At 36.0% G+C, this 12,025-nt stretch overlaps 1 protein-coding gene across 2 annotated transcripts; it reads right to left on the bottom strand.

Annotated features, from left to right (window-relative positions):
- Positions 1-5,185: 5,185 nt before the first annotated feature.
- Positions 5,186-9,862, bottom strand: LOC110731433 (transcription termination factor MTERF9, chloroplastic-like). Of its 2 annotated transcripts, none has more exons than XM_021911301.1 (3): positions 8,573-9,862; positions 6,529-6,598; positions 5,186-6,379 (listed from the first exon to the last, which is right to left on the bottom strand). In XM_021911301.1, exon 1 carries the CDS (start codon positions 9,835-9,837, stop codon positions 8,608-8,610), a length of 1,230 nt encoding a protein of 409 aa, XP_021766993.1. In that variant the 5' UTR covers positions 9,838-9,862; the 3' UTR covers positions 5,186-6,379; positions 6,529-6,598; positions 8,573-8,607. The 2 variants fall into 2 exon arrangements, with proteins under 2 accessions (XP_021766993.1, XP_021766988.1); XM_021911296.1 differs by having other exon boundaries at positions 5,189-5,813.
- Between the last annotated feature and the right edge of the window lie 2,163 nt (positions 9,863-12,025).

A 12,025-nucleotide genomic window follows, 5' to 3' on the forward strand; every position in this document is an offset into this window, starting at 1 on the left:
GGGGGCGGCAATCGGCGCAAGGCTGGGTAACGGGCGGTGCCAGCGCACGGCTAGAGGAGGTGCGACGTTGGCACAGGGAGGAGAATTTAGGCTGGCGGGTTGGGGCAGGGATGGTGGTGGTAATTTTTTTTTTGGTGTTTTGGGAGGAGGACGGGAAGGGGAGATGGAGGAGTAGGGGGAACTCCGGAGTGCCGGCGAGGGAGGAGGCAGGGCAAGGCCGTCGGCGGGGAGGGGGCTGGGTTGGTGGGGGGGGGGGGGTGTCGGGGTTGGTGGAGTGAGGAGGTGGTGGTTGTTTTTTTTAATTCTTTATTTAACTAATTAATTAGATAATATTAATAAGAGCCAATAAGTGACAGCCACGTGGTATAATTAAACTTAATTACTAACGGCGTTAACGACAGTTAACAAAAAAGGCATTCTGTGTTAATATACATTAACTCAGTGGTATATGGTGAATTAGAAAATTTTGTGTGGTATATGGTGAATTATTCATTAACTCAGTGGTATTTGGTGAAAAATCCGGAAAAAAAAAAAAAAAAAAAAAAGAAAACTTAATTACGGAGTATATTTTTTACTAATATTTAATTATACATATTTTAGGTCAAACTTGTGCATTGACATGTTTGTCAAAGTTTGACTGTATTATTTATTTAGAAATAATCTACAAAGGTAATTATTTTTTTTTTGGTTAACGAGAGGAGCATAGTCCCTAAACAAAACAAACAACTACAAGCATCAAACTAACGCAACAAAGAAAACAGAACAAAAAGAAAACCAAACTCCTAAACCATAGCCAAGCTCCTAAACCAATAGCTAAACCATAGCTAAGCTACACTACTCCTCGATCCATAGGCTACAATCGCGACCAAGTCACCCACTCAAGTCCTTTAATAAAACGGGGCATGAAGATTCTTCGGGATCGCCTCAAACAGTACCAATTTCTGTTTCGTTGTCACACCATAGTTTGCCAACCAGTTGGCTGCAAGGTTTGCCTCTCTATAGCAATGAGTAACAACGACCTCCCAATCTCGTCAGGAATTGAGGGCCCTGCAGTTGCAAAATATGTATAGTGGAGAGTTAGTTGGAGCGACTCCAACCAACATTCGAACAACAACTTCTGAGTGCACCATAAGCTTGACTTTACGATGTCACTATAGAGGTAATTAAAAAACCTCTAATAATGTTTGGGTTCCACATTAAAGATGTCTTACCTTTAGCTAGGATCATGAAGCACAGTGTGTTGTGTTGTGACAAACTCAATATTCATGATTTCAATATTTCATGTGCAATTAGGCCTTCTTAAGAGGTTTTTTTTTTTTTTTTTTTTTTTTTTTTAAATTTTTTTTTATTTTTTTTACATGTGGGCTTTTACGGTCTAGACATATATTCAATTCAGTTCAAGACTATTCTACTCGAAACTGTGTAAGTTGTAACAATATCCTACATAATATAGAGTTCTATTATAGACAAAGTTGTATAAGTTACTAAGTTAGCCTAAAAGTCAATAAAAAAATTCTAAGTTTAAAAAATTTCACCTTGTAGATTTATTAGCAAACTATCGTATCAAACTACTTTATCTCTCCTTTACAAGACAGTGCACACACAAGACTAATGCATCATTGCGTTGACATGTTTTACCCTTCACTATTGCATAAGCATAAGTGCATAACTATTCCTTTTTCCAATGGTTCTTGCCACTTTTGGCCGACGAGCTAATCGGATTTCGACCTCGACCGTCTTTAAATTAAGTTGGATCCATCTGTGAGTCATGTTCAGTTTCATGCTGATGCTTAAGCCTTAAGGTGAGATCTGTCATTATTTTCCGCGGCAGCTTTTTACATCTTTTTTGTAGTCTCCACTTCCTGTTCTGACTGTCAATTCCTCTTCCTCGTGAAGCAAAATTTAATAATCATGCGGACAGTGCATGTGCATCTTGATGTGTGCTTCCTCTTCCCTTTAGGTGGTTGAAATACATCCTACGCATAAATAAACCCAGGAGGGTGCCGTGGATACTTGGTGATAGCTGCAAGCCTGCAACTGATGAAGTGCCTGGATCATTAATGTTATCTCCCTGAATTGCTTAAGCAGCTAGAGCATGAAGCCACAAGATTCCTGTTCCAGTGTCATTCTAATACCCACTAATGATTTTTCTTTAATTTCTATACTAAAAAACATTGCACAAAACAGGTCATTTTCCATCTATAGGGGAGAAAGAGAGAAAAGAAATTCTCTCTCACAAAAACATCAGACAATAAGAAAATAAACAGACAGGATAGAACATCAAGGAAGCAGATGCAAGCAGGAGATGACGTGCAACGCAAATGCAGATATTTTACATACTAGTCAAAATGATGAGCAAACTCGTCACCCAATAACTTGCTAGGACTTTTTTTTCCAAAGAAGATTATTTTTTTACCAGAAAAGGTTCAAAACCTAGATGAACTTTCAAAAATTAACCAGCTAACACAAACAGAAAAGAAACTAAGAGCAATAGGAGTTCATACCCTTGCTCAGATGTCGAAGGTTTCCTTGCTCACATCCTTGTATCAACTATTAATAATTAACACCAACTTTCCCAATTAAATTGCCATAACAGTCAACTAAGCAACGATCTATTAATAAAACTCAAGCATATGTAACATTGATCAAGAAATCAGAGGTTCACATAAAAGGGACAACATGTATGCAAAACACCGAATACACTGAATTCCAAACTTTATAGTAAGAAAATCGGTATGTCCCCCGTGCCAACCACCACCCCCCCCCCCTCCTTCTCATAAAATACATACAACTTAACATCTACTCATTGTTAAGCAACAAAGTAATGCTTTTACAATCAAACCTTCCAACTAAAAACGTCTAACAATAAGTCAATAACAACCTTACTGGTTAGGGTTCGGTATGGTAAAGGGCTATTTTTCGCGGTTATTTCCAACATACATAAGTCATGAATGTTACAGTAATACCTTATGCACTGACTTGCATCTAGCAGCATTAGAACGAACTCAGTGACATCTTCAGATTTGGCCTTTTGCTCTTCCTGCTACAAGCGATTCAACTGTACAGCCTGTTAGCTGAGCATACACTTCATGGACTTCCTCAAAAGGAAAAACAAACCTTTTCAAGAACTTAGCCTCACTCAAGACAGAAGCACTAGAAAGAAGGTATTGCTCTTTTATCAGGCCTTTCTCCTTCAAAACCTGTAAGACTCGGTGTCTTGGCAATAACCTCTTCTCTATGCTATAAGTGAAAAACGAAGACAGGGATGATAGATAATACGGCTTATAACCCAGCTGGTTTATGAGAAAATCCAATTTTTCCTTAAGCTTTTCCTCTGTTGATGTCAAGCACAAAGGATTTCGCCTGATCAATTCCATGACATCAGATTGAGTCCATCCAAAGCTCTTAAAAATTTCACATTTATCGTCGATACTCTGATCACTTAATAGAGCAACAGATTGTATTCCATAAAAAAACATGACAGAATTTGGAGGAATTCCCAACTTATTTTCAACCCTAGTCAAGATTTTTCGAAAACAAATCTGTCTTCATATAGTAAATACTAGGGTGCCGAATAATGTGTTTCTGAATTTTTTCACCAGAAATTCCACTATAACTTTGCAACAACTCAATATTCGGAATCAAACAATTAGCAGCTTTTTTAAAATGAATCCAATGCGAGTTTTTTATCGCCCGAACAACATTCTCATCACTACCCAGAACAGTCCTAAAAGCATGAATTGCAGGACCCAAAGTTTGGCGCAATATTGAAGGATTTTTTAAAATAGCTTGAACAAGATCAGACCCAGATAAACCCAGATCATTAAGAAGCTTAATTTTGGGTTTTAGGGTTTGGCTAACCCTAGAAAGTAAAATCCGGGGTTCATCAGATACAATTTTCCTAATATCAGATTGCTGAAAACCAATTTGCTTAAGGAATTGAATAACAGATTCAGCCTTTTCAACCCAATTGACATCAATAGCCAGCTTCGCCCCACTAACTCTCCGGCGACTAGCGAGTGTAGCGGAAGTAGAGAGAGATTGGTGGTTGGAAAACCCCAGATTTCAACCAAGAAATTCGCAAATGAAGAAGATGAAGAAGAAGTATTACCTCCATTTGATGAAGAAGATGTTGAAATGCGTCGAAAACCAGGCAGGAAGAAGTAGTTGTAGAGGCAACGGAAGCCATTTACAGTGCCATTGGAGCTGAACCGAAATTTCATCATTGAGAATGCTAAATTCGAAGCACAAATTCGAGGCCCACAAACAGCCTCTCACCTCTCACGTCTCGGAGAGGCAATTTTTTGTCGAAACAGTGATCATGTACTCATGTGAGACATAACTATTTTTAACAGAATATAGTTTCGTTGATGCGTAACTAAAAATATTGTCAGTCAAAAAATTGTCTTGATTGCTGTGCTAAATGAAATACGAGTAGCACTTTTGTTATAGAATTGGGAGAGCATACTTTATTACCAAAGTGTGGATTGTTAGAAGGGAATTCATCAAAAGTTTGAGCCCAACCAACTACATTAACTTGGGAAAAATAGAAATAAGAGTTCTCTATGAAACGGCTAAGATGCTGGATCAATAGGATTATTCATCTAACCTAAAATAAAAAGTTGTCAGTTGTGGCCATTAAAAAGGTGAACCTTTTAGGATTCATCTAGGGAATTTTACTTATTCTAAATTAATCAAGATGACCCATAGTGCTTTAGGAAAGTGTTGCTCCCAGCAGCCCATGGCACCTCCTAGCACCTTCATGTCTTGCAAAGAAGCAATTCACTATACAATACTTTTGAACCATGTTAAATTATTGTGTTCATACAAGTCTTAGTTAGAATTAACTTATGTATGGGTCAGTTTCAAACTGGATCAGTATAGTCAAATTTTAACACCTCTATCCGCATATGACATCTTATACCTTAAAGTAATGTGATGGCCACAAAGAAATCCAGCCACTTTGGCCATCACATTACTTTGGACTCAAAATAAAAAAATCTTTATTAAATAATTTATCTATTCTTTTTTACTTGACCTAATTTCTTTATCATGTTTGTCAATGTAAAACGTTAACGGTCACTAACTTTAATTTTCCATAAATAAAAATTATAAAAGTTATATATTATGATAGTAACTATTGAGACGAATTCGAAAAGATCCTATATGAATATGTTTTTCCTTACCTATTATTCACAAAAGACGGTCAAAAGAGGGGTGGTGAATAATATAAAAGTCAAAGCGGATCAAGTATAAAGAACGGCGAAAGTATAACTCTTGCAAACTTGCAATAGACCTAATTTTGACTGTTTGCATACCGCAAATTAATGTTATGTTTTATCCTGAATTGAAATTCCATATAATGTGCACACACACGACGTGTAGCTAGGCTTTCTATCTAATAAAATAATTACAAAATATTTCTTCATATTTGAAACATCATAGTAAATGCACCATTTCCTTTATTGGTATGGTTCTTGCCACTTTCGGATAAAAAGCTAATTGGATTTTGACCTCGACCATCTTTACTTTGAGCAGGAACCACCTATGAGTCATCTTCAGTTTCGCGCCGATGCTTACATGTGAGATTTGTCATTATTTTCCGCATCAACTTTTCATTTTTCTGTTATGATTTTGCTTTAGATGAATTATCAGGATAATCTGCACTTCATGTTTTGACTGTCGTTTCTTTTTCACCAACGTTTAACAGTCAGGCAGACAGTTCAAGTGCGTCTATATTTGTGCTTCCCCTTCCCGTTGGGTAATCGAGTACAAACTATGCAAGAAAAACCTGGAGGGATGCTTTGTGGTAGCTGCAACAGATGAAGAGCTTGGATCATCAGTATTATCTCCCAAAACTGCTACAGTAGCTAGAGCATGAAGCCAGAAGATTCCTGTTCCAGCGACATTCTACAGGCCACTGCCTTTCTTCTACTTTGGGTTGGGTTAAGGTCAATAATTTACGAATTATATTAAGCTTGGGTCATCTCCACATCGGATCATGTTCGGGTTCGAGTTTCAAATACTCAGGTTAACTCGTGTCTAGGGTTGGTTTTAGGTCAGGTCATATCAAGTTAGGGTCACCATTTTTCCAGGTTCAAACAAATCGGGTCATAATAAGGTTTGGGCAAATTATTCAGTTAGGGGCAGCTTTTGACAACTCTAGGTATGACTCATAAGGGTGAGGTAGAGTTAGATCCCCTTTGGTATGGGTTTCCATAGTTAAAAAGTTCAACCAACAACAAAGTAGATGGAATGGAATCTAACTTCATTCCAACCCATTCAAAAATATCCAACCAATTGACCCCTAAGTGAATGCACATTGGAAAATGGATATAGCGTCAAAAATCCTCCCAGAGAAATAAGATCTTTGAGCCTTCTACACTGACAATAAAAAGGCTACTTTAAAAGCAAAAATAATCTACCTGTATTTTATGCTATCAATTGTATTAATCTTGAAAAAAAAATAGAAACAACTGCATTAAATTTGAACAAAATCAATACAGTATAAGAAATCTGCAGTAATACCTTTGTTTATAAAGTGGTTGTGGTGTATAGTTGACTCCAAAAGCTGGGCTTGGATCCAGTGTGTTACATACTATAGACAGAGAAACGCTTTAAAAACCAAACTTCCTTCACAAAACACATAGATAGATCCCATTTTCTTTAATCTATCATGATATTTCAGAGTTCAGACACGTACTGAAATTTGACATTAATTCACCAAATTTACTTCATAATCTTACAAAAACACATAAAATTTCAATTTTAATTCAACCAATTAACAACACAGCCATCAAATCCATAAAAACAAAAAATTATAAAAAAGGTCACAAAGATACATGAGTGATGTCAAACAATTGTATATTTGTATGTAAATCTATATATAAAACAAACTCATGGTCAAATCTGACTTATGGTATTACTCATAAGAGAAGGAAGCAAACACAAGCATAAAGAAGGGAAACAATCCCTTATGTTCAAACTCTAAAAAAAATTGTTACTCTAAAAAATTGTTACTAAACACAAGGCTCAATTACACTAAACTAACCCACAAAAAAATTGTTACTCTAAAATATATAACTTCCACAGGACATATGATACTGGAACTTTGCTGTAGGTGATATCGAGTATAGTCCCACACAAGAAACAATAAATTACAGAATATTATATTATTATACAAGAACATTGACCTATTGCAATTTATAGATGCTTTTGTGGGGGGCGAAAACTACTTCCCCCATTTCTATTTACTTGACCCATAGCATTTGGTACAGTATTTAAGATTCAAAGGAGAGGAGATCAAGAGAGAAACATTACAGTTGGTGCACATGATTTACCTTATTACCCCCAAAAATAATGTCCACATGCACTTTGTAGTGGTAATTTAGAGAATCTCTCTACCAAAAGCGTATTAAATATTCAAATACAGTATGGGTCAAGTAACAGACATTTTCATTCTAGGAATGTTAGTCAAGTAAATAAAAATGGAGGTAGTATATCAGAAGATACTCACAAAGACATGTAGGTATCAATACTAAAGCTACTTAAGACTCTACACCATTAATATAACGCATTTTCTTAAAAAACAATTTTATCATAATGGTATACACAGGTAAAGGTTAATTTGGTATTGCATAACCAAATGGTTAAGAAAAAAATAAATAAAAAATCACTGGTGTTTATATTGACCAGCCTTCCCTCTATGCCATTGTGAAGAACATCATGGTGATGGTTTCTAATGGAAAGATAAATATATTTAAGGGAAGAAGCATAAGATTTGCAGTTGGATGCATATGCATGCACCTAAAGTTGTTTCCCAGGTGTTCAATCTCCCTCACAATTAAGAGAATCCTTTTTTATAACAGAGTTGCTTGGAATTATATTTTAATACTGTTCATAAGATGATCTGCAGTTAACAGGACTTATACTATCTTTCTGGAATAAAAGGAGATTTTCAAACCTAATATAATATACACAGCGAGGTGGTTACAGCATCATTTTTTAGAAGAAAAGTATAAACATCAACTTATCATTTTTTTTGTTTTATCTAAGCAAATAATGATAGAAGGATTACAGGAAATCAAACGTTAAGTCCAACCACTGGAGATTTAGAGAAAGAATGGAAACAGTAAATGCTCCATAAGTTGAAACTAGGCTAATAGCAACTGTCATTAGTTTTAGCACTTCATATTAGATACTACAATTTCAACTTTCACTAAAATATGCTTCTATAAGATTAGTTTGGAAAAGAGCTACACATCCCTTTATCAACTATTAATAATTGACGCAAACTTTCCCAATTAAATTGTCATAACAGTTAACAAAGCAACGATCTATTAATAAAATTCTGGCATCTGTAACATTGATCGGGAAAAGGGACATGGATGCAAAACACCGAATACACTGAATCCCAAACCTTTTAGTAAGAAACTCGGTATCTAATTATCTATCCCCTCCCACGCCATAAAATACACACAACTTAACATCTACTTATTGTTAAGCAACAAAGTAATGCTCTTGCAATCAAAAGTTCCCAATTAAAAATGTCTAACAATAAGTTAATAACAACCTTACTGGTAACGAACTCGATGACATCTTCAGACTTCAGATTTGGCCTTTTATTCTTCCTGCAACAAGCGATTCAACTATAGAGCCTGTTAGCTGAGCATAAACTTCATGCACTTCCTCAAAAGGAAAAACAAACCTTTTCAAGAACTTAGCCTCACTCAAGACAGAAGCACTTAAAAGATGGTAATCCTCTTTTATCAGCCCTTTCTCCTTCAAAACCTGTAAGACTTTGTGTCTTGGCAATAACCTCTTCTCTATGCTATAAGTGAAAAACGGAGGCTGGGATGCTAGGTGATCCGGCTTATAACCCAGCTGGTTTATCAGAAAATCCAATCTATCCTTAATTCTTTCCTCGTTTGATGTCAGGCACAAAGGATTTCGCCTAATCAATTTCATGAAATCAGATTGAGTCCATCCAAAGCTCTTAAAAACTTCATATTTATCGTAGATATTCTTATCACTAAATGTAGTGACACATTGTATTCCATAAACAAACATCGCAGAGTTTCGAGAGATCCCTAACTTTTCTTCAACCCTAATCAAGATTTTTCGAAACGAATTCGTCTCCATACAGTAAATACTAGGCCGGTGAAAAATATGTTTCTGGAGTTTGTCACCAGAAATTCCACAATAACTTTGCAGCATTTCAACATTGGGAATCAAATATTTAGCAGCATGACTAAAATTAACCCTACTCGATATTTTTATCACCCGAACAACATTCTCATCACTACCCAGAACAGTCCTAAAAGCATGAATTGCAGGACCCAAATTCCGGCGCAATACTAAAGGATTTCCTACAATAACTTGAACAAGATCAGACCCAGATAAACCCAGTTCATTAAGAACCTTTATTTTGGGTATTAGGGTTTGGCTAACCCTAGAAAGTAAAATCTGGGGATCATGACATACAACTTTCCTAATATCATTTTGCTGAAAACCAATTTGCTTAAGGAATTGAATAACAGATTCAGCCTTTTCAACCCAATTGAAATCAATAGGCAGCTTCGCCCCACCAACTCTCCGGCGACTATCGAGTGTAGCGGAAGTAGAGAGAGATTGGTGGTTGGAAAACCCCAGATTTTCAACCAAGAAATTCGCAAATGAAGAAGACGAAGTATTACCTTCATTTGATGAAGAAGATGTTGAAATGCGTCGGAAACCAGGCAGGAAGAAGTAGCTGTAGAGGCATCGGACGCCATTGACAGTGCCAATTGAGCTGAACCCAAGTTTCATCATTTTGTATACTTCGTAGTTCGTTTTCATTAGATGAACTCAACCTTCTTTTATTATTGGCCTGTTACTATTTGGAATGCTGAGTGCTGATTACATGAATTTAATTAGATTAATTGAATTTACTATTTAAACCTGAACTCAATACTCTTTCGTCCCAAAATTAGAGGTGTCAACTCAGGTGTTTGGGTTGGATTTGGTGATACCGGGTTGGATCAGGTTCAATTTCAAACTTGAGTCACACTAAATTGTTGCTTCTATACGGATGAAAATGAACATCGGGTTTTTTCCAGGTCTTGTTGGATTTTTACACCTCTACCCAAAGTACGAAAACACAATGCCGTAAAAAAATAGTGGTCATGTAAGACATCGACTTTTTATACGGTATATAATTTTGTTAATTCGTAACTAAAAATATTGGTAGTCAAAGGATTGTATTGAAATCATCGTGTAAACGAATACACTTATTATGAGACTGGAAGTCTGAATGAGTACACTATATTACCGAAGTACTTGGTACAATTTAGCTGTGGGTTGTACAAATCAAGGTAAGTGGAGTTGAAAGGGAATTCACCTTGTGACTTTGAGATCACAAATTCGAGCCTAACCAACTTCACTAGCTTGGGAGTGGGGGTTGTCCGTGTTGATGCTTAAATGTGAGATTGTCATTATTTTCCGCATCAGCTTTGAACATTTTTCTAATAGGATTTTGCCTTTGATGAATTATAAGGATAATCTCCAATTCATGTTTTTGACTGTCGTTTCTTTTTCACCAACGTTTAAATGTGCTGCTTGATTTGTGCTTCCCCTTGCCGTTGGGTGGTTGAATACAAACTATGCATGAAAAAACCAGAAAGGGGTGCTTTAGATGCTTTGTGGTAGCTGCAACAGATGAAGTGATTGGATCATTAGTAATATCTCCCAAAACTGCTGCAGTAGCTAGAGCATGAAGCCAGAAGATTCCTGTTCCGTTGCTATTCTACAAGCCACCACCTTTCTTCTATTTGTAGAACCTATGCAATTAGATAGGGATTTGATGAGAAAAAATGCGTCAAAGAAATGCTCATTTTCACATAAATGATCCATCTCTAATTTAAGCAGGTACATTAGGCTCAGAACCAAGATGGAACTCTCATAAACTAACCAGCTAACACATAGAAACTAAGAGCAATAGGAGTTCATAACCTAGCTCAGACGTCGAAGGCTTCAAAGTTTTTTGGGGCATTATTCCTTTGGAGCCCCAAAAATATTTGATCAGGGAGGACATAGTGTGCAGACTGTAGGGCGAAACACAGAATATTTCACAGCCATACATATCATTATATATATATATATATATATATATATATATATATATATATGTCAAAAAAAAAAAAATCTGAATCAAAATATTTGACTTTAAAGGAAAATGCAACTAGACACTCAGCCTATGAAACAAGAAATTGAAAACTTAGTTGACTCAATGGAGCCTGGGATTCTGGATTACTAAAGAAAAACAAGCTAACTGAAGGCCCAAAATCCTTTTCAATAGTAAGAAGAGAAAAAGCCTGAATAAGCAAGGGATATTGTCTCGAGAAACACTAAAATAGCAAGGGAATTTCCTTCCAGTCCTACAGGTTGGCTACTAAGTATGCAACCAGGACAAAGTATATTACATTGGATCTAAGAGACCTTCTCAAATCAGTGTCGGCAGCAATTTGATTTGTCAATGTAATACGTTAGATTGCTTTCATTTCTTTTCCACACTAAAAATATTTCTGTGCAACGAAATGAAGTTTGATTTTATAACCAATTTCACCAATCAAATACTTATCATCAGATCCAGACCTTGTATGGAAACTACCTCCATCATCTCTAAAATAAGAAAATTGTTTTATTAAGCATTTTTTTCAACTTCCACAATCTTATTCCCTTGTACCCTTTCTCACAATATACACAATGGTCGTTCCACTATTGTTTACTTACCTATTTTTGTAGGCTTGTCAACTACCTAAAATATTCATTTTGTAATTTCTAAAAATTGATGGCACTGCTACACTAAATGCTTCTCCATATATGAGGTTTTAAGAAAAGTTTCAGATTGCAGTGGAAAAAGCAGTTCAGTTGGCTAAGCAATAATTTCATGCTAAAACATACTTCCTTTGTAGGACTTGAACATTCTAAAATGCAACCAAAAAAAAAAAAAAAAAAAAAAAGAGATGAAGATTTTACCCGGATGGAC

This window comes from Chenopodium quinoa, unplaced genomic scaffold (genome assembly GCF_001683475.1).
Source record: "Chenopodium quinoa cultivar QQ74 unplaced genomic scaffold, ASM168347v1, whole genome shotgun sequence".
Taxonomy (NCBI): Eukaryota; Viridiplantae; Streptophyta; class Magnoliopsida; order Caryophyllales; family Amaranthaceae; genus Chenopodium; species Chenopodium quinoa.

Coding starts and splice junctions, on each gene's coding strand:
- LOC110731433 (XM_021911301.1), bottom strand. CDS start 9,837: ATGAAAACGAACTACGAAGTATACAAAATGATGAAACTTGGGTTCAGC.